At 49.7% G+C, this 22,414-nt stretch overlaps 1 protein-coding gene across 3 annotated transcripts in view; it reads right to left on the bottom strand.

The window, feature by feature from the left end:
* The window catches only part of PRKN (parkin RBR E3 ubiquitin protein ligase), a 1,272,474-nt gene that overhangs the window by 35,905 nt on the left and 1,214,155 nt on the right, over positions 1–22,414 (bottom strand). Inside the window, exon 10 of one of the 3 annotated variants that reach the window (XM_047769781.1) lies at positions 1,674–1,757. The exons of the other annotated variants lie outside the window; for them this stretch is intronic. Within the exon in view, the coding sequence (XP_047625737.1) occupies positions 1,674–1,757 (84 nt within the window). The remainder of the gene's footprint in view (positions 1–1,673; positions 1,758–22,414) is intronic. 3 annotated transcript variants of the gene reach the window in all.

Here is a 22,414-nt window from a genome sequence, read left to right as displayed (position 1 = left end):
TTTCTAGCTTTTTTTTTAGGGCCGCACCCATAGCATATGCAGATTCCCAGGCTAGGGATTGAATCAGAGCTATAGCTATCAGCCTACACCACAGCCATAGCAACACTAGATCCAAGCCTCGTCTTGGACCCACACCACAGCTCATGGCAATGCCGGCTCCTTAACCCACTGAGCCAGGCCAGAGATCGAACCCGAAACTTCATGGTTCCTAGTCGCTTTGTTTCCTCTGCGCCACAATGGGAACTCCACTGATCAAATCTTTTGATCACACAACATCTTGCCTAACCTGTAGGTTCTGTCTGTAGATCAAAGAAGTGGAAATGAAGAATCAGATGGAAACGGAGAATCAGAATTAGCAGACGCCGGGCTCTCTCCCCGAGCTTTCCCTCCAGTTATCTCCCCGACACGCTGTGTCAACAAACCGTGTGAACGAGACGACGTCGAAAGAGGGATCGCAAGAAGTCAGCGTGAGCCTGCGGCAGGGGAGGCGACTGCTCTGAGCCCCCATCTCAATGACTAACTGAGATCATGTCCCTTCTCCCTTTTTTTTTGGTCTTTTTTTGCCATTTCTAGGGCTGCTTCTGCGACATATGGAGGTTCCCAGGCCAGGGTTCTAATCGGAGCTGCAGCTGCCAGCCTATGCCACAGCCACAGCAACGCAGCATCCGAGCCTCGTCTGAGACCTACACCACAGCTCATGACAATGCCAGATCCTTAACCCACTGAGCGAGGCCAGGGATCGAACCTGCAACCTCATGGTTCCTAGTCGGATTCGTTAACCACTGCGCCACGATGGGAACTCCCCCTTTTCCCTTTAAGAACTGTCACGGCTGAGCAGAATCTTGAGAGATGGTTTTTGGGGACACTGAGACCACCATCTCCCCAGATTGCCAGCATTCTTACAAAAAGCACTTTCCCTCTCTACAGCTGCCTCTCGGTTACTGATTTTCGGGTGGCGAGCAGCCGGATTTGAGTTTGGTGACAGTACTGCTAAAAAGACCAGTAATGACCTCCTTGCATCGTACAATACTTCTACCAGGTCACTCACACAGATAGTTTTCACCAAATCATTTAAACAAAGGCACTTTTGAAAAAAAGATAATGTGAGGTCAGTTTCGATTTCCCTGATTTGGAGATGGTTAGTGCTTTCTCTCTCTTTTCTAAAGACCCCTCTGTTCATGCCAGGCTCCTGCTCCTGGGAAAAACTCTCATGGAAGAACCAGCAAGCCCACGTGACCAGTAGGGAGTCTGTGTCCCAGCCCCGAGGAAAGGAATGTTTCTGGAGGGACCCATGGATGGGTGGCTGAAGGCTGCTAGTCTGGTTCTTCTTCGTCTTTTTTTTTTGTTTTCTTTTTAGGGCTGCACCCGAGACATATGAAGTTCCCAGGCCAGGGGCATCCATCACAGCCACAGCAACGCAGGATGTGAGCTGCGTCTGTGACCCACGCCACAGCTCACGGTTACGCTGGATCCCCAACCCGCTGAGTGAGGCCAGGGATCGAACTCCCGTCCTCATGGACACGAGTCGGAATCATTTCTGCTGCGCCACAGCGGGAACTCCTGGGTCTGGTTCTTACTGGTTTCAGTTGGAACCTGTGAGGGTCCCCGGAGACAGTGCTTGTCCCCGACGCCTACCTCGAGCCCAGCTTTGAGGAAGGAAGCGAACACTGTACCTGAGCCACCGCTGCTGAGGCCTCAAACAGGGCGCTGCATTCGCCTTCATGGTATGACTCCTTACAGTCCCGGCAGAAGACGAGCTGCAGAGGAACACACGTGGGTTAGAGGGGGGCTTGCCGGCCGCCTTTGGTCACCGCACAGTTTTTCTCTTCCAAGCTCGTTCCAGTCACGCCTCAGACGAGGGTGATGGTTTCTGAGGCAACTACTCTTTGCAAAGAGAAGTAGCATTTTATATATTTATTTATATATATACAGTTCTTTCTCAGGCTGCATCCGAGGTGTATGGAGGTTCCCAGGCTAGGGGTAGCCACCAGCCTACACCACAGCCATAGCAACACTGGATCCGAGCTGCGTCTGTGACCTATACCACAGCTCATGTCAATGCTGGATCCTTAACCCACTGAGCGAGGCCAGGGATCGAACCTGGGTCCTCATGGCTACTAGTTGGGTTCATTAGTCCCTGGGCCATGATGGGAACTCCAAAGTCTAGTTTATATTTTGATGGCATTGTTCACGCTTTACTAAAGAATGTTCCAAGCCCTGCAGCGGGGTTTCAAACATGAATGAGGGACCTTTCCTTTCTTTAAGCTGTTTCTAGCCTAGCAGAAGAGATAGACATGCAAAGAAATACCAGTAGCCAAGGGTTGTTGGTGTTAGAATACGACGAAAACAATTTCAGTCAAGAATTTCGTGTCTAATGTGTGTTTATCTACCTAAAGGGTTTATGTATCTATGTTAATGGACTTGTTTTTGTACGAGAAGCCCATTATGAAAGAAGAAGGCACTGTCATGGGTTGAAAGACGTAGCTGCAAATTCATAACCCCCAGCATTGCAGCATGTGACTGTGTTTGGAGATGGGCCTTTAAAGAGGTAAGTAAGTGACATAGAGTGAGGTCTTTAGGGTGGCCCAGTGCAATAGGACTGGTGTCCTTATAGAGAGGATTGGGAAAGAGACACACACAGCCTGACAGTGACCTTGGGAAGGTCACTGTAGCCAAGGAGCGAGGCCTCAGAAGAAACCAACCAACCTCACTGCCCCCTCGTTCTCAGACTCTGCGCCTCGCGAACTGGGAGATTACGTTCCTGTTGCGCGAGGCCCTGGCTGTGCGGTGCTGTTACCGCGGCCCCGGGACGCTCATGCAGGGCTGGCGAGGATCTTCTCGCCCGGAGACCTTGCCCCTTTCAGAATCAAGTGCCCATCCCCATCTTACAGAGGAGGAGGCTGGGGAGCACCTGCTGGGCGAGGAAGCGGTCTGGCGGGCGTCTGGGAGCGCGGGGCCCCTTCAGAACATCCATCCTCATCACCAGCCCTGCCCTAGAGGCTGCTGTGGTGGCCGATGCGTCACTGGCATCTCCTAAAGCTGAGAACACCCTGTATGCCAGGCACGGTTGTAGCCGTTTGGTATATGTCATCTCACGGACCCCTCACGATGGTCCTATGAGAGAGTTATCATGGTTTTCCAGGTTTTTTCAGCAGAAACTGGGGCGTGGAGGTCAAGGTGTTTGTCCCAAGGAGCCGTGGTTGGCAGGTGATGGCATGAGGACTCCAGCCCAAGGTGTCAGGCTGCAGAGCCCACCCCCTCGGCCACCCTACCTAATCGCACAGCTGGAGAGGAAGCTGACTCCCTGGAAAAGTGGTCCTTCCGTGATCACTTCCTAGGTGGGGAGTAACGGCTCTCACAGCAGACGCCATGTGTGCAGATGATGTCCTACCGGGGGGAGAGCGTGGGCAACAAGCACGGCGGTTTTCGAGAACAGGTGCAGCGTGATCGGGTACCCTTCGCACCGAGAGGCAGGCTCTCTGTCCCTTCTGCTTAAACCTGGGTGTGTGGACGCTTGGCCAGTGACATATGGTAGAAGTGACAGTACGCCTCTCTTGGGGTCTAGGCCTTAAGAAACAGGCAGCTTCCACTCTCTGTCTCTTGCGACACTTGCCCAGCCATCCCTGAAGAGGTCCACGTTTAAGATAAGACTGATTCCTGGAGTTCCCGTCATGGCTCAGTGGTTAACGAATCCGACTAGGAACCATGAGGTTGTGGGTTTGATCCCTGGTCTTGCTCAGTGGGTTAAGGATCCAGCGTTGCCGTGAGCTGTGGTGTAGGCTGCAGGCGCGGCTTGGATCCAGCGTTGCTGTGGCTCTGGCATAGGCTGGTGGCTACAGCTCCGATGAGACCCCTAGCCCGGGAATCTCCATATGTTGAAGGAGCAGCCCTAGAAAAGGCAAAAAGACAAACAAACAAACAAAAAAAGACTGATTCCAACTGCTAAGCAATCCCCCAAAAAACACGGTATAGAAAAACCAGCTTTATCCCCAAATGCATCCCTAAAACGCATCTCCACTCGGCCTTGCCTCAGCATCACAGCCCATCCGAGGCATCCGTTCCTTCATGCTGTCTCCACCATGGAGACAGACTCCGTTCCCATGGTCAGTTTCTTGTTTTAGCAACTCATCTGAAAATTATTTTAATCTCAGGACATAACAAAGAAGAAAGACGAGTATTAAGTAAGAAAAGGGTCTCTTCTACAGACAACCTGTCCTGCCAGGGCATCCAGAGCCTTACAGCCTTCTTATCTCCTCTCACAGCAAAGAGACGGAGTCAAAGTTTCAGGCTGGTGGGAGACGGCTGTGTCAGGATGGCCTTCACACAAACCACCATAGCACTGGTTTTAATGTCTGACATCTTAATTGTCCCTGAATTGAAAGCTAATCCAGTGGAGATCCTTCTTGAGGTTTTTCTTTTTCTTTTTAAGGGACCAGCTCCTCTTCGGGTTTGTCTCACATTCACCACTCTGCTCTTAGGTTGAAAACTGTGAGCTGCACGGTTCAATCACTGAGAAGAGCTTACGGGGTGAGTTCAGCCCACCACTTCCCGTCGAAGCAAGTGTGATCTCTTGGCGTGACAGGGAAAGCGCTGCACATCTTATTAGCTCGCGGATGAGATATAAAATCAGTTTCATGGTAGAGCAGCACCCCGGAGGTTGATCAGTTTGTCAGAATAAATAGGCCTTTCCTGACACAAAGACATTAAATTTCCTCTCATACCAGTACTGCAAAGAATGGACTATAAAAAAAAATAACAGAAAGAAAGAGCATATAAAAACTAAACCCTCACCACTCAGTATAGCAACCGGCAAGCCAAAGCTGAAAGAATGTGCTAGTGAGATAATCTAGCATTAATGCACCTGTTAATTGGCTTCTATTCAGAGAGTAGAACTTAAATTTAGATACATCGGGCCCTGGGCTTCCTCATTAAATACCTCAAATCTGTCTCATATTCAGAAATATCTAGAAGGCTGATTTGATCTAGAAATATGCTCAGGTTTTTAATTAAGTTATTCAGAACTTAAGACTGTCAACCAGGGGATTGTATAAATGCTCATGGAGGTCCCATCGTGGCTCAGTGGTTAACGAATCTGACTAGGAACCATGAGGTTGTGGGTTCGATCCCTGGCCTTGCTCAGTGGGTTAAGGATCCGGCATTGCTGTGAGCTATGGCATAGGTCACAGATTGGATTGGATCCTGCGTGGCTGTGGTGTAGGCCGGCAGCTACAGCTCCGATTCGACCCCTAGCCTGGGAACTTGCATATGCCACAGTTATGGCCCTAAAAAACAAAACAAAACAAAAAAATTGATTAAAAAGCAATACCTATGGGCTATATTATCTTAGCTCCTGTGATGTTAGTTTCACACGTCAACTTGGCTAGACGGTAGTCCCCAGTTATTCAATCCAACACTAATCTGGCCCTTCAGTGAAGGTATTTTGTTGGTCTATAAGGCCTATAGTCACTGTGAGGAAGGGAGAGGGTTCTAGATAACCTGGGCAGTGCGGATTCAGTCATTTGAAAGTGTTTTTTCTTTTTTTTTTTTCTTTTGCCATTTCTTGGGCCGCCCCTGCGGCATATGGAGGTTCCCAGGCTAGGGGTCGAATCAGAGCTGTAGACGCTGGCCTACGCCAGAGTCACAGCAACACCAGATCCAGCCACATCTGCGACCTACACCACAGCTTATGGCAACGCCGGACCCTTAACCTACTGAGCAAGGGCAGGGACCGAACCTTCAACTTCATGGTTCCTAGTCGGATTCGTTAACCACTGCGCCACGGCGGGAAATCCTGAAAGGTTTTAAGAGCAGAAATGAGGCTTCCTTAGGAGGAAAGTTCCAGCCTGTTCTTCCTGGCAGCCTCCCTCTGGATTCAGGACTTGCCCAGCCAGCCCCACAATCACAGACGCTGTGATTCCGTCCACTTAAAAATATGCACAACCTAAAAGCTGAAGTTAAGTTGTATTTGGGGCAAAATGAGGACTATAGCCTGGGAGGCAACTTTTCAGATACAGCTCTGCAAAACCTCTCCTAAGACGGAGGGGAAGGTCAGCGTACATGTGATTTCGGTGAAAGGGGAGGGGGAGGCGCATGCAGCCACACATGGTTTATAGAAGGTCACTGCTAGTCTCGTGAAGGTCACTGCTGGTCTGGAGGAGCAGATGTCACCAGGAAGGATTTTAGGGCCTTTCTAGATATGAAGAGATACACGAATTGGGCTCATAAAATCTTCTCCTGAAAATATCTAACTCTTTGAAGACCTGTTCTGCCAGTTTTCCAAGCACACAGAACAAGCCTCACTCTCATCTCCACCCTGAACTCCTTTCAGGGGGTGTTGCGGGTCAGCGGCTGCAGTGGCTCATGATTCAATCTGTGTAGAGGCGGATGGCAAGGGCCAAATTCCAGCTCACAATTCCCTGCAATCTCTCTCTGTCTATATAGATATTTGATAGAGAAGTATATAAATATATAAAAATATGTACTAGATATCTAGTGTAGCTATAGATAACTATTATAGCTATAGATACCTATAGATGTTTATTTATAGATATTAATCTATATATTTATAAGTCTACGGGGACTGCTAAGCATGTCTAGGTATCTACATCTAGATTATCTGTATCTGTATTTATCTCCTACAGATTGTCTCTCTGGTGAAACCCTAGCTGATACACCTCAGCTCCTCTAGAAAACATTTTACTAAGTCGGTTTATTTTTACGAGGTCAGTTATTCTTTTGCAAAAGGACAGATGTAAAGACCACAAGAATTTGCATGTTACCTGTTATTTGAAAAACTGTAATTTAAATCTTTTTCACTGTTTGTGTGTTTTTCTATTTAGGGCCACACCTGTGGCCAATGCAAGTTCCCAGGCTGGGGCTGAATGGGAGCTGCAGCTGCCGGTCTACACCACAGCTCACGGCATGCTGGATCCTTAACTCACTGAGCGAGGCCAGGGATCGAACCGTCATCCTCACAGATACTAGTCGGGTTCATAACCCACTGAGCCACAATGGGAACTTCTCCCTGCTGTTTTTTTTAATTTATTTTTTTAATTTTTATTTTTGTCTCTTTCTTTGCTATTTCTTTGGGCCGCTCCCGCGGCACATGGAGGTTCCCAGGCTAGGGGTCAAATCAGAGCTTTAGCCACCGGCCCACACCACAGCCACAGCAACGCAGGATCCGAGCCGCGTCTGCAACCGACACCACAGCTCACGGCAACGCCAGATCCTTAACCCACTGAGCAAGGCCAGGGACCGAACCCGCAACCTCCTGGTTCCTAGTCGGATTCGTTAACCACTGCACCACGACAGGAACTCCTCTCCCTGCTGTTTTTAATCCTGAGCATCCCCAGGACGATTTGTCTTAGAACTCAACACCAGGACCAACTCAATCATCCCAATAGCATGATGGCTTCCCTTTACTTGACAATGAAGCTGGTGAATCAATAGGTTTTTCTCTTTGGAGTAGCTGCAGGTAGAAGGTTGGTGCCAGACCTCTCACTTAACTTTAGTAATTAGCTCATCCCAGATGAGGTATGTAATTTCAAAATAGCTACTCAATAAGGGATAAGTTCAATAGGACAAACTTTGTTTCCTGACAAGTAATCGCTAAACTATTCCTTGCCACTCAAGTCATATTTTTGCCCTGCAATTAATATGTATTGAGTGTTTACTCTGGGGGTGAATAAACTCTTGGACCTGGACAACATATAAAAGAACAGCATATTGTAATACATGAAACCATACAGTGAAATTTATATTTTTCTAAAAAATCAGATGCAATTTAGTGTTTAAAAGTGAAGTCTTTTGGGAGTTACTGTTGTGGCTCAGCGGTTAACGAATCCAACTAGGAACCATGAGGTTGTGGGTTTGATCCCTGGCCTCGCTCGCTGGGTTAGGGATTCGGTGTTGCCGTGAGCTGTGGTATAGGTCACAGACGTGGCTCGAATCCCGCGTTGCTGTGGCTGTGGCGTAGGCTGGTGGGCTACAGCTCCGATTCAACCCCTAGCCTGGGAACCTCCATATGCCACGGGTGCAGCCCTAGAAAAAGACGACCAAAAAAAAAGTAAAGTCTTTTGGAGTTCCCATTGTTGCTCAATGGGTTAAGAACCTGATATAGTGTCCGTGAGGATTCGGGTTTGATCTGGTGTTGCTGTGGCTGTAGGGCGGCAGCTGCAGCTCTGATTGGACCCTTAGCCTGGGAACCTCCATATGTCGCAGGTGCGTCTGTGGGGAAAAAAAAAAGTAAAGCCTTTACAGTGAGAGTGACTTGAAGTCAGAGGCCCCCTTCTCTGTCATTTATTGTCTATGTGATCCTAACATCACTTTGCTTTAGTTTTTTGCATCTGTAAAGAAGAAATAATAAGATTATCAATATTTTACCTAGTTTCTGGCCCATAGCAAACATGAGGAATGGTTTTTTCATGGAGTTACAGTGTTTTATAAGCCAAAAAATTCTATGGAAAAGTCAGGTGATAGTGAAGCATCTTGTTCACTGAAGCACGTCTCAGGATACTGACAACCACTATTGCTCTGTGAAGCCCTGAGTGAGACGGAGGACCTCCCGGGACCTGCCCAGGTTGTCACCTCCCCATAAGCGCTGTAGAGAAAGAGATGCTGATCTTGCGTTGCTCTGCGGAGGTACCATCACTGTCATCCCCTCAGGAAATCCCGTACCACCTACCATAGAGTTAAATGAACGTCCCATCATGCTTATCATTGAGCATCACGGCAGTAGCAAAGTCTGTTGTTGACCGATGCCTGAATGCAAGATCCCACCCGCCCGTCATGGAGACATTCAAAAGAGGTCTGAACATTTTCTCTTTGGAAGCAGGAACAGGAATCAAATGAACAGCTTCCAGTGCAATCAGAACACGCGCACGTGGCTGCTACTCAATAAAGCTGAGAGCCGGTCGGTACCTACAAGTAATGACCCTCAAAAGAAGGGTTAGATCCTTGAAGGGGAGGGATCTCTGTAGGAAAGCCTAAGCTTCCCTGTGCCTGTTTTCTGTCACGACAGCCTCTATCACAAAAGCATTTTATTAGGTGCCATTTATTTTGCTCCCGTGGGCTCTGAAGTTCTGTGTTAAAAGAACAGGAGACAATCAAATAGATTCTCAGGACCCCTTAGTAGAGTCGAGGGAAACGTCAAAACCAGGAAGCACACGTGTGTACTTTGGGAATAGATGAAATATTTTTCTTTTAGGTAGACGGCTTTCCAGAAGATGGCAGCAGTGATATATGAGATGTGACCCCAGCGTGTTAAACCGATCAAAGGCGTGAGGCTCCCCGTGGGGTGACTGGCTGCTGATATATGCAAAACTCGTTCTGACAAGACAGTGCCGCAGAACGGAACCCGTGTTAGATTATAATGCGCTAAAACACAATTTTGAAAAGAAGAAAGTCAGGTTGTTTCCTTTCAAGTACACGACCTCTTAAAATCACACGATCTCGTGGTGGGAAGCAATCTTAAACTGTGCCCTGCTCTACATGCAAACAGACTAAGACTGTCTCTTAGCATGCAATCTCCAAATGGCTGAAAATAAATTATCTTGAGGACAGTGAATAGGGCTCCAAAGCTAAATTCTTCTGTATTTTTTCGAGTTCTACACAAATCATTGAGGATGGTCATATAATGTCATCGAGGGTCCCAGAAAATACGGTGACATCTACAGCCCCCATGCCCTGAATTATTTTCGTGGTAGGTGTGCTACCCTGAAGAGCCCCTTGTTCTCCTTGGTCGAATTTCCCCTCTCGGGAGCCCTTAAGAGAACTCTGCCCAAGTGTCATGACCTCATCCGTCCAAGTATGTGCCCACTCCGTCCTCTGGCTGCACAGACTCTTAATTTATACACTTACTGTAAGTAGGATCGAATGGAAAACTCTATATCACCATCTGCTCAGAGCCAGGGACCTATTAGAAAAGATGAGCTCATACAATGAAGAGACCAACTTGCTCGCAACAGGGCTGAGCTTGGAATCTTAAATTAAGCAAAAGGAGCCTAATAAATGCTCCAGATCGTGGGGCTGGTGCTTCTGGAGAAGAGACTGCTAGGAACTGAACTGGCCAATCTAGAATCAGAGACAGAACTAGTTGAACTTATTTAAACATATTTATAGTTGTTTTTTTACTTCAATAGAAATAGGAAAAAATATTTATAGTTTCAAATTTAAAATACTTACTGGCCATTTATTTTTCCTTTTTTAAAAACAGCTTAGGAGTTCCCTTCATGGCTCAGTGGTTAATGAACCTGATAAGGATCCATGAGGATGCTGGTTCAATCCCTGGCCCTCGTTCAGTGGCTTAAGGATCCTGTATTGCTCTGGCTGTGGCGTAGGCCAGCAAATGTAGCTCCGATTCAACCCCCGTCCTGGGACCTTTCATATGCTGTGGATGTGGCCCTAAAAAGCAAAAAACATAAAAAAAAGGCTTAATATTGAGGTATAATATACATAGTCATGGGTTTTAAAAAAAGTTAGGAACTCCTGTCATGGCTGAGCAGTAATGAACCCGACTGGTATCCGTGAAGATATGGGTTCGATCCCTGGCCTCGCTCAATGGGTTAAGGATCCAGCGTTGCTGTGAGCTGTGGTGTAGGGTGCAGACGCGGCTTGGGTCTGGCATTGCTGTGGCTGTGACATAGGCTGGCAGCTGCAGCTCTGATTGGACCCTTAGCCTGGGAACTTCCATGTGCCACAGGTGCGGCTCTAAAAAGAGAAAAAAGAATAGTTTATTTTCGAGTGGATGATACCTGCACTCATTCAAATTCAAGAGGTGTAAAAGGCAAATGGTGAAAAATATGTCTCCCTTCTTCCTTGGTCAGCTTACAAAGCTCCCCAGAGACAATGGCTGTCACCTGCATGTAGAAATGCTCTTTTGAGACTACAGATGGTCTATATGCGTTATGGAAGGTGCTTTTTCATTTAATATGTTATAGTCTGCTCTGTATCAGTGCCTGTTGAACAACCCTGGACGGCTGAGTTCTAAACAGCCACGCATTATTCAGGTTGATAGATGGATTGTAATCCATTTAAGCAGCATTCCCATGGCTGAGCATGTAGGTCCTTTCCAATATTTTGCGAGGCTACACAAAGCCGTAGGGAAAGGCCTTCCTCGTAGGTCATTTTGCTCATTTTGCACGTGTGAAAGGAAATCTGTAGCATAACCTTCTAGAAGTGAAATAGCTGGATCAGAGGGTGTGTGAAGTTTAAATTTTGATTGCTTCTGTGAGCCTGCTCTCCATGGAGCATGTGCTGGGCCCGGGCCCAGTCCTGAGGGGTGTGAGGGCCGGCTCCCGTTCCCGCCCCCCGCACGCTGTGTCACCCACGAGAGCCTTTGTCAAGCAACGTCGCGGAGCGGAAAGAAGCTCTAGCTCACAGCGCGTCTGCTAAGACCTCCTTTATCCACGTTGCATCACTGCAGAAACACGCTCCTGGCCCGAGCAAGAGCTGAGTCATGTTTGAGTCTTGTCCAGACAGCTGGACCAGGTCAAGAGTGGCCCGTGGCCACCATACCCCAGTCCCAGCCCTGTTTCCCTGCTCCTCCTCCTCGGGCTCTGAGAGAGAAGGTGCTGGCAGCCTGTCATCTCTGGGCAGGCCTGAATTTGTCCTGCTGACCAGAAAAGGAGTCCAAGTGAATTTTAGGTTTAGTGACTTTAAACACTGACAGCCAACAAGCTGGAGGCCCAGGTTAGAGAGAAGGAAGCAGGAGACGGGGGAGCGTCAGGTTCCGTTGCCCAAGTTTAGGCTGTGTCCTCGGCCTTAACTTAGCGCAGCATAGACTCAGCACCACAGCGAGGACGGCAATGGGGGGGCAGGGACCCTGGGGGGCATGACAGGTGTGATTTATGGCAGTGATCCTTTCTCCCTAAGCTCACTTCCTGTCTCACTCTCTCTGCTGTAAGGATTTTTTTTTTTTTTTGCTTTTTAAGGCCGCACCTGCGGCCTATGGAGGTTCCCGGGCTAGGGATTGATTTGGAGCCGTAGCTGCCGGCTTACACCACAGCCACAACAATGCAGGATCCAAGCTGCATCTGTGACCTATGCTGCAGCCTGCAGCAATGCTGGATCCTTAACCCACTTAATGAAGCCAGGGATCAAACCCCCATCCTCATGGATACCAGTCGGGTCGGAAACCCCCCGAGCCACAATGCAAGGACTTCAAAGGATTCCCGAGATGCTGCCCCACCCCTGCCTCCGCAAGGCCCAGCTCCCCGCCTGCCTTCGCCAAGTTCATTCCTTGTTGCCAAAGGCTAAAATAGGGTTTGGCCACAAGCTGGGACTCTGGTAAGTGTTTGATGATACTGTTTGCAGTTCATCTAAATAAACTTCTTGGCAGGTAAATTTCTGTGTCAAACCAGAAATTCCAACATCTTGCAAGGCCGGCTTGATTTTGCTTGCAAACCAGCATTTCCCAGACCTTATGGAGCATTTGGCTCTTTCCAGAATCGGAGCACTGGTCACAGAGCATCAAATTCAACACCACTTTCCAATATTGCCATTCATTAGCGGACCCATTCAAATATTGCCATTAATTAGTGAACATGTTTGAATATGGCCATTCATTAGTGAAATGCACAGCATATGTCTTCTATAATTTTTAGCTGGTCTCTAATCCTCGAGACCTTATCACTCGCAATCTGCAGCAAGGCACTAGACTCTGCAAAAATGATTACACCACGCCAGTCAAAATACGAAATCCCAGCCAGATGGCAGTTTGAGCCTAATTTGTCCCACATGCCCGTGGGCACCTCCTGCTTGCTGACATAGCAGGGGAAACGGAATGCATCCCTTGAACACCTGAGCCCAACCCCAGGCGACTCCGGGCGGGGTCGGCTTCCGAAAGGGGGCCCGTCGTGTTGGCAGCACCCACCCTGGCACCTCTTAGAGACGCTTCTCTTTGGAGGTGTTGCAGCTTGTCAACGAGGGGTAAATCAATCAAAATTATGTATCAAAACTTTGTCGTGTGTTGGGCAGGTTTACAGTGGTCTTGGGTTCCTTTCCTCTCCCTACAGCCTTAGCTAAAAAGGTCAAGGTGTTTTTCCTGCCAGTACTGTCCTTTCTTATCATCCTCTATTAAGTGTTTGTCTTTCTCTATGAAATTATTCTCAGATATCCTCTCTTCCAAACAAAGAGGATTTGTGTCTCTCTTTTTTTTTTTTTTTTTAGGGCCACCCCTGCGGCAGATGGAGCTCACTGCAACACTGGATCCTTAACCCACTGAGCAAGGCCAGGGATCCAACCCGCATCCTCATGGATGCTAGTTGGGCTCGTGACCGCTGAGCCACAGCAGGAACGCCCAAGGATTTGTATCGTACTCCTTCCTCTCTGCTTCCCCAGATCCAGGGTCCCTGTCTGTTGCCACGTGCCAGGCACTTATGGGAAACCGAAGAGCGGGAGGGACAGCCCGCAGTCCGTCAAGGGCTGAATCCCAGAACCCCGCCTGCAGAAACTTCCAGAGAACAGCTCAGGGTGGGCTGGGGCTGGCGGCTGTGGCATTGGCTTTTCTGCCCCTCACATTCCATTGGTTCGAACATCGGGCAGTCCCTCCCCTATCTGCTCGCAACGTGGTCAAAACTCCCCCCACTTTTAACCTCCCTCCTGAAGGGCAGTGCTGCCTGCGGGCAGATTTCCAGGTGTCGAGGGAGGAGTCGCTTCAAATTCCACTCAAAGGGATTATTGTGGAAAAGACGATTGGAATAAAAGAGCAGAAATTCAAAGAGTTGATTTGAGGGGGCAAGAAGAGTAGGGGACCCAGGAGGGGACACCTGCCTGGGGCCGCCCCTCCTCCTTTCCTGCTCCCTCACTCAGAGGACACCCTGTCACCCTTAAATGCTCAGCGAGGACCTCACCTTCTCCCAGAATTCATCCTCTTTATACGGCCAGGGCTCACACAGCAGTTGTCAGGAGGCAGGAGGGACAAACACGTGTCAAATGAACAAGACATTGGAGCTGGGAAATGGCAAACTTCTGAGAAGCATGAGGTTAGCCCAGTGTCACGGGAATCCAGCCGTGATCAAGTCAGCCCCGGGGGAAAAAGGAGGAATGGGACCAAGACCTTTCAGTCCAATGATGCGACTGGTAGCCAAGGTCGCAGAGGTGAAGGTCTAGGGAGGATGGAGCAGAGAAGGCTTCACGACAGATGGATCTGAATTGGCTCGAAAACCGAACAAACAATGGGAGAACGAAGATGCTAGAAGGAGATGGGGGGGTTCCCATTGCGGCTCAGCAGTAACAAACCCGACTGGTATCCATGAGGATGCGGGTTTGGTCCCTGGCCTCACTCAGTGGGTTAAAGGATTTGTCATTGCCCTGAGCTGCGGTGTACGTCACACATGTGGCTCAGATCTCGCGTTGCTGTGGCTGTGGTGTAGCCTGGCAGCTGCAGCTCCAGTTTGACCCCAGCCCGGGAACTTCCACATGTCGTGGGTGTGACCCTAAAAAGAGGGAGAGAGAGATGGTGTCAGGGCGGGAGGAAAGCCCTACAGAAAGTCAAGACCAGGAAAACCTAAGGCTTAAAGGCTGTGATCTAAAAGGACCCGGGAGGCACGATCCTGGGACAGCAACTTGCTGATGAGACGGGTGTGAGAAGGAGCTCATGTCTGACGGGTGGGATGCCGGCTCCTACCTTCTGGAGTCCAGGGGAACTGGAGGGTTAAGGATGGAGGAGGCCCGGAATGGCCACTGTCACCAGGAGGGACCCATGAGTTGAGGACGCAACAGATGGAACAGCACCAACCTCTGGTTCCCTGTGACTTAAAATGTGCCCCAGAGCAGCAGCAGCAGCAGCAGCAGCAGCAGCAGCAGCAGCAGCAGCACCTGGGAGCTTGGGGCAGAATCTCAGGTCCTGCCCAGAAGTGCGGAATCAGAATCTGCATTTTATTTTATTTTATTTTATTTTTGTCTTTTGCCATTTCTTGGGCCGTTCCCGCGGCATATGGAGGTTCCCAGAATAGGGGTCCAATCGGAGCTGTAGCCGCCGGCCTACACCACAGCCACAGCAACACCAGATCCAGCCACATCTGCAACCTACACCACAGCTCACGGCAATGCTGGATCCTTAACCCACTGAGCAAGGCCAGGGATGGAACCCGCAACCTCATGGTTCCTAGTCGGATTCGTTAACCACTGAGCCACGATGGGAACTCCAGAATCTGCATTTGAAGCGAGATCCCTGATGAGCAGTATGCACCCTGCAGCTTAGAAGCTCTGCTCTAAGAAGAGCATTTACTCACCCCCAATTTACTGACCCCGAGGGCATTCCAGGCTGTGTAAGATATAATCTCCAGTCTCAGTTTACCCCTCCCTCTTTTACTCCTCCCTCCCTCCAGGCGTCCCTCTAGCTAACAAGTGTTTATTGCCAACCTACCACGTGCAAGGTGCCATGCTAGGCAGTGGGAAACTCGGGCTTTCTTCTTGACCCTATTGAGTGTGTATGTTCAACTGTGTCTCAACTGTCGTGGTGGACAAGGTTGGAGGGGAACACACGACATGAGCATCCACAGCCAGGCCCTCAGGCTAGGGCTCCAGGAGGAGATAAGCAATCAATTGAGTTTGGTCAAATACTGGGTCCCCGAATGGTGCTCATTCCAGCTTTGGGACAGTGCAAGTGCTGGGGGCTTCCAGGGGAAGGTGGGTCTTTTCACTCCGGCCACTGAGTTGGAGGTGCTGGGGAGGGGTCCGGGTGGGGACCAGTGGAGCGAGGGTCAGGGTGGGAGGCGTGGCTCTGCAGAGGCTGTGGATTCTGCTGGGGTGGCCGAGACTGGGGCTGCCGTGGGCTGGCTGCTCCAGCGGTCAGACTGAGCCAGGCTGGGTGCCCCGGGGAGTGGCAAAACCTCAAGCACCCACAGCACAGCTCATTAGAGAGTCAGGCACAGGGCGATGGGGGCAAACACTCACTTAGAAGATCAGTTTTGGACAGTGGGATTGCATTGCTAATAAAGCCCAGCAGGAAGAGACTCTGCCAGTGTCATTCTGCAGGCTTCTTTTTTTTTTTGGTTTCTTTTTAGGGTGGCCCCTGTGGCATATAGAGGTTCCCAGGGTAGGGGTCAAATCAGAGCTGCAGCTGCCGGCCTACACCACAGCCACAGCAACGCAGGGTCCGAGCTACATCTGAGACCTACACCACAGCTCACGGCAATGCTGGATCCTTAACCCACTGAGCAAGGCCAGGGATCGAACCTGCATCCTCATGGATGCTAGTTGGGTTCATTTTCGCTGAGCCATGCCGGGAACTCCCCTTTTTGCCTTTTTGATTTGGGACCCATCAGCAAAAGGACCCAGTCTAGAACAGAGCTGTCCCATAAATACAGGAGTAATTTGAAATGTTTTAGTAGCCACATCGACAAAGTAAAAAGGAAACAGGTGGAACACATTTTAATATTTTATTGAACCTACTATATCTAAACTCTATTTTCAACATGGGATCAGCATAAAAAGGGTTGCTATTTTACATTTTTTTTTTCCACTGAGTCTTTGAAAGCTGGTGTGTATTTGAGAGTCACATCATCTCATTTCAGACCAGCTGCCTTTCAAGCGCTCAGCTGCCTCACGTGGTTGGTTGTGACCTCGCTGGAGAGCGAGGCTCAGTAACTCTCTAGTCTGAGGGCTACTTGGATGAGGTAGGGGGCCCGTTTAGGAGCCACAGAAGGAAAAGAAGCAAAACACCCTCCATATGGCATCAGTAGGGAGGTCAAGGTGAGGTCGGGGACAAGAGACGGTAAGAAATGAGCAGTGTTAATGGAAATGAATTTGCTTTTTTCCCTAATAAAGGATGCTCTTTACCTTTAGTCTGTGAAAGGATGTAGGAGAGAGATGCAGAAGCAGAAAGAAGAAAATGTGGAACTCTCTACATACAAAGATACCCTATGAATTTTCTTTTCTTGTGAGTTATTTGTGAAAAGAGAGTAAAAAAAAAAAAAAAATCAGCATTGACCTGAGTTATTGTGTCTTCGGGTGCGTGATTTACCCGCTGATGCACTTTGTCAAATCTTGTACCAAGAACCGATAGCGTGCAGACCATTAATCGGGGAGAAGACTGTTGACCGAATTGCTGCAAACGCACGCTGGTTGTTAATGTCTGCGACCCTCTCTTTCCTTTAAGTGACAACGTGGGATGACCTTAATAAATGTAAAGCCATAGAAATTCATAATCCCACTCACGTCAGTTTGACCTGGTGTGACAACAGCCTTCTAATTTAGCCGACCCAGTGTTAGGGGCTTCTGCTTTTAGGTGTGAGGAATCGGGCTGGCGCCTCGGGTTTGTAAATCTCAGTCCACAAGATTTTAGGGGAGGACTTTCGTTTGCAGTGGTTCAGAGAGATCCTGGTGGATCAGGGAAAGGTCCCCCTACCAAAGACCAGTTACCCCGAGGCACTAAAGAATTCATGTTAAAAGTTAGAATCATGCTCTACCTCTTTCCACTTTTTACCCTGGAATTCAGGAACTCACGGGTGACAGAAGTGGGTGCTAATCTCAACACGTTCCTGTCACCCCAGGAAGTGCTTGTTGGGCACGTGGCACAGGAGGCCCAAGGCCCATCATCTCCTACCTAAGGTTCTCCTGCCCCAGGACCTGTGCCCTCAATTATTATTCAGGAATAGCCCTGCTCGAAGGGGAAGAGACGGGTCTCGGGATGGAATCTGGGATCTTTGTTCACGCACCAGTCCACGCGGAGCGGAGCCAGGGAAGGGAAGGTGGAGCCCCTGCCCCCATTAAGCTCCCTGATAGGCATCGGGCCCCTGTGAGCAGACAATGGGGAAAGCCCTCCCACGAGAGAGCCGATTGCCTCTGAGGCCCTGGCAGCGGCCCCACTTCCACCAGGGCAGCACCAAGCCTCCCCAGGCAGCGTGTGAGCACCAGATAACGCCCTCCCCAGGGGTGCTGTGAGCAGAGCGGATGCCCAGGGCCTTCGGTGACCTGAAAACCGTTATCTCCCAGCCACACGCACCTCTCCGAGTCTTGCTAAAGTGCGAGGTAAAATCCAGGCTTACAAGACTATCCCTCCCCGACTGCCACCTATTTTTTTTTTTTTTCCCTCCTGATTTTATTGCTTTGCTGAGGAAGTAGAAAGCAAGCTAATTAAGGAGCAGCGAAAGAGCAAGTGCCTGGACTCGGTCTCGGAGCTGCTAAGATCACAGCCGATTGCAGGAGAGTGAAATGAAATGTCATCGCCATCGCTGCCTCTTAACCAACATCTCTCGGTTCTGGAGCTCGAGAGACGCTCATGAAGCTGAGTAACAGTGAACAGAAGCGTGTAAACGGCGCACTTTTCGGCACCCCCTCCTCCCTCTCTATTTGGCGGCAGAGACTTCAGAGCCCTGGGGCCCTTAGAGGGGGCACGTAGCATCTTTAGGATGGAGTGGCTCCCCCTCTCTTCCGGCATATGGACATTCAAAGAATATTTTTAGGGATAATTATAAAAATTGAACACCTCATTCTTAGAAATCCCGTTTTTGCCTGTGACTAGAATCAAATATTCAAAAGGCTAAGAGCTCCTAAAGCAGCTTGGCTGCCATGATCCTGTGGGGAGACAGCCAATGGCTCAGGGCTCAGTGGTTTGGGATGGAATCATTTCCTGTTCTAGAAGCTTCTGTGGAGAGGCTGCGATGGGCTGGGCTGTGTGGGGCGGGGCCAGGAGCACAGAGGAAAAGACACCTGCGCCCTCTCCTTCCGGGCCTCCCCGAGGTCCCCGTTGGCCCAGCAAACCCATGAGAGCGGTCCTTGGATTCTTGAACGGAAGTCGCTCCGGACAGATCCCCTGATGGCCAAGCCTGGGTTGGCTGCTCCTCTGGCTGCTCCCCAGCCCCGCACCTGCTCCTCATTCCCAGCACCTGCACCAGGTGTTTCCTTACCCATCCTCCTCTCTGGGCCCAGGTGCCCTGAGGGCAGGGGCTGGGTGGTCCTCACTCAGGCGACCTGAGCGCCACCCTCTCCAGCACTCGGCCCAGAGCAGGTGCTTAAAAAGGTTTATTCGATAAAGGAGGAAAGAAGGAAACTGAAAGAGACTTGGGCAGAGAATGACACTATAGCTGGAAAATGCCGTGACAGGGCTGGACCCAGCCCGGACCAGGGGGTGATCTGCTCTCCCTGCAAGCCTGGCCAAATGCCATAGCCTGGTGACCCTTCAGTCCCCGGGGAGGACAGGATGGACTGAGATGAGAACAGGACGGTCCCACATGCGGCATCAACACTGTCTGTGTCCACAGGTCCAGCTAGAGCCTGAGCCTGGGTGCCTGCTGGCCTCAGGGACCCTGACGACCTCAGCATGTTCCAGTGAGTTAAAGGCCACAATTGGGTAACAGAACTGTGCTGGATCTCCTGCTGTTTGCTGTGCCCGTGAGCACCCATTTCTACGACGCCGGGTCCAGAGGGGCTTTTCGGTAGGAAAGGTGTCATGAGGACACAGCTCATTCGTCGTGAAAAAGCCTAAGGGGAAAATGCTTATTTCGAAGACGTCCCATGACCATGGCCGTTTCCCCCCCCGCCCCCCCCCCGCCACAGAGAGCCTGACCCTCCTCCTTCAGGGCTGGAGCAACAACTTCCAAAAAACATGCAAAATGGTAATCCTGAGCTGGGTTTCCAGGACAAAATATAATCTCCTTTGGATTCTAAAAGAAATGGAAGGAATTCTTCTCCTATTGGGAGGATCCGACAGAGACTTTTTTTTTTTTTTTAAGTTCCATTGAAGGCAGGAGGATTGAGTCAGTGAGGAAGCAGCTTCTCGCCATCACCTTCAGCTCTGTGACTCTTTACCCTGAACAGTGACCTGTGTCCCACGTGTTCCACGGCCTCCCCTTCGGTGCAGACCGAGAGCAGATGGCTTGGCGGGAAACTGGCTTGTCACACAATGACAAGATTTGCCGTGGGATTTGGGAGGAAAGCCCATTAATTGTCACGTGTGGTCATACGCTCACGGACTTCTTTTTTGAGATGGCAGCTCCTTTGTGTGGCAGCCGTAGCTGTCACCGAGTGCCTTTCCTTGGAGGCGGGCCCACCCTGGTCATTATTTTTGGCTGTTTCCTAGGGGACAGGAATGGGACCCAAGGGTCCTCAGGGACTCGAGGCCAGGCAGGCTCCGGTGCTGAGCTTCAGGCCCCTGGGCGAGCTCGGAAGGTGAGAGGATGGCGGGGGGTACCTGCAGGTCTACACCCGTGTCTTCAACATGGCAGTTACAATAGCGGACTTTTTTTTTTTTTTTGCTATTTCTTGGGCTGCTCCCGCAGCATATGGAGGTTCCCAGGTTAGGGGTCAAATCGGAGCTGTAGCCACCGGCCTACCCCACAGCCACAACAATGCGGGATCCGAGCCGCGTCTGCAACCTACACCACAGCTCATGGCAACGCCGGATCGTTAACCCACTGAGCAGGGGCAGGGACCGAACCCGCAACCTCATGGTTCCTAGTCGGATTCGTTAACCACTGCGCCACGACGGGAACTCCAATAGTGGACTTTTTAAAAGTGGATGTTTGGGAGTTCCCGTTGTGGCTTAGCAGTAACAAACCTGACTAGTATCCATAAGGACTTGAGTTCGGTCCCTGCCCTTGCTCAGTGGGTTAACAATCCGGCGTTGCCGTGAGCTGTGGTGTAGGTTACAGAAGCAGCTCGGATCCCGCGTTGCTGTGGCTCTGGTGTAGGCAGGTAGCTACAGCTCCGATTCGACTCCTAGCCTGGGAACCTCCATATGCGGCGGGTGCGGCCCTAAAAAAAAGGCAAAAAAAGTGTCTATTCCTGTCAATCTTGAAAAGTACACTTTGCTCTGCTGAAGGGGGCCGTTAAGTTAGTCTCAAGGATCTCAAATGAGCCTGCATTTGATTCGGGTTCAGGTTGGGAATAAACCTCAAACCAGAGAGGCTACAGTCAACAGTCTGTGGATGGAAAGGACCCTCGCGACCTCCAGCTTTTATTTTTTTTTTCGCTACAATTCTTGCAATTTGACTTGATAAAATCTTGCAATTGCAATGAAAGCTTCCCATTAATTTTTAGGTCATAAAGTTTGTTTGGACACTTTCTTAAAGGAAGCGGATGCTGCCATGGGCCCGTTTTTGCTATTTCTCAAATCCATCAAAAAAGTAAAGTGTTGAAGTTCTTCTTTCTGGAGTGAGATGTCGGCGCAGGGTCTACACTGCTGTCCCAATGCTGACATCACCCGGATCTGACAGGACTTCCTCCCTCCCTCCTCCGACCTGTCACCGAGGTCACAATTTGTAACATCGGTAACAACGGGGCTGGGGCTTCGAGTGCAACACCTCACCAACCAAAGAGCCTTCTTGGTATTTGCTCAGAGGAAGTGCCTTTCAGGCTAATGACAATAAACTGACCTTCAACAAGCAATTTCTCAACTCCTTTATCCCCAGTAATTTCCGCTGCACCTGGGCGAAATGGATCCCTCTCTCTCTCCACGTTCAGGGATCCGCACTGAGGCAAGGCAGGTACGACTTGTTTCTGTCACTCTCTGCTCCTCCCCTGCACCGCGCCCCGCTATCAGTGAGTTCTGGAATCTGCAAATCTGTAATCATTTTTCAGAGGCTGAGTTACAATGCCAGCACAACTACGCCATTCCCGAAGAGCAGGAAAATGCAGCCAGAACTAAGGAAGAATGTTTAGGCACTGGTGTGAGCCGTGGGACAAAACTTCCTGCTTTGTTAGGGATGCGATGCACTCTGGCTAACTGAGGCTTTAGCTTCATTTGATATGTCAAATAAAATGGACTTAAAGATATATATATATATATATTTTTTTTCTTTTTAGGGCTGCATCTGTGGCATGTGGAAGTTTCCAGGCTAGGGGTCGAATCGGAGCTGCAGCCGATGGCCTATACCCCAGCACCTTGGGATCCAAGCTGCATTTGTGACCTACACCACAGTGCATGGCAACACCAGATCTTTCACCCACTGAGAGAGGCCAGGGATCAAACCCCCATCCTCAGGGACACTGAAGGAGGTTCCTAACACGCTAAGCCACAACAGCGATGCCTTAAAGGTAGAATTTGAATTTCACATTAAGATTAATTTAATTAAATGTAAGTCATATTTACATAAAAGCCTCTATACGGAGTACACTACATCTATTGTTAAAACTTCTCAAGGTTTGTGTAAATACAGTTTCACGATTTTCTACACCAAGGAGCGTCAAAGTCCTACCTAAATGATTACAATTTTAAAGAAATATCCTACGGGGAATTAAGTCTCAGTGAATTGTAAATAGAGAAATGTGCTGCCTTGGTAAACGAGAGCTGATTCCACTGTCATCTGGCACAGATGAAAAGACCAGGGGGTGGGGAGCGGGCCAGCCCCACTCTGCCGGCAGGAGGGACCACACGCCGTACACCGGGCTCAAGGGAGGGAGTCCACAGTGCTGACATTAATTGTAAAGGGCTCCTTCAATGTAATAACAGCTTGACTAAAGAAAGAAAAAA

Source organism: Phacochoerus africanus, chromosome 2, assembly GCF_016906955.1.
Source record: "Phacochoerus africanus isolate WHEZ1 chromosome 2, ROS_Pafr_v1, whole genome shotgun sequence".
Lineage (NCBI taxonomy): Eukaryota > Metazoa > Chordata > Mammalia > Artiodactyla > Suidae > Phacochoerus > Phacochoerus africanus.
Note: the sequence above shows the minus strand (reverse complement) of the source record. Positions and strands in the feature narration are given on the sequence as shown.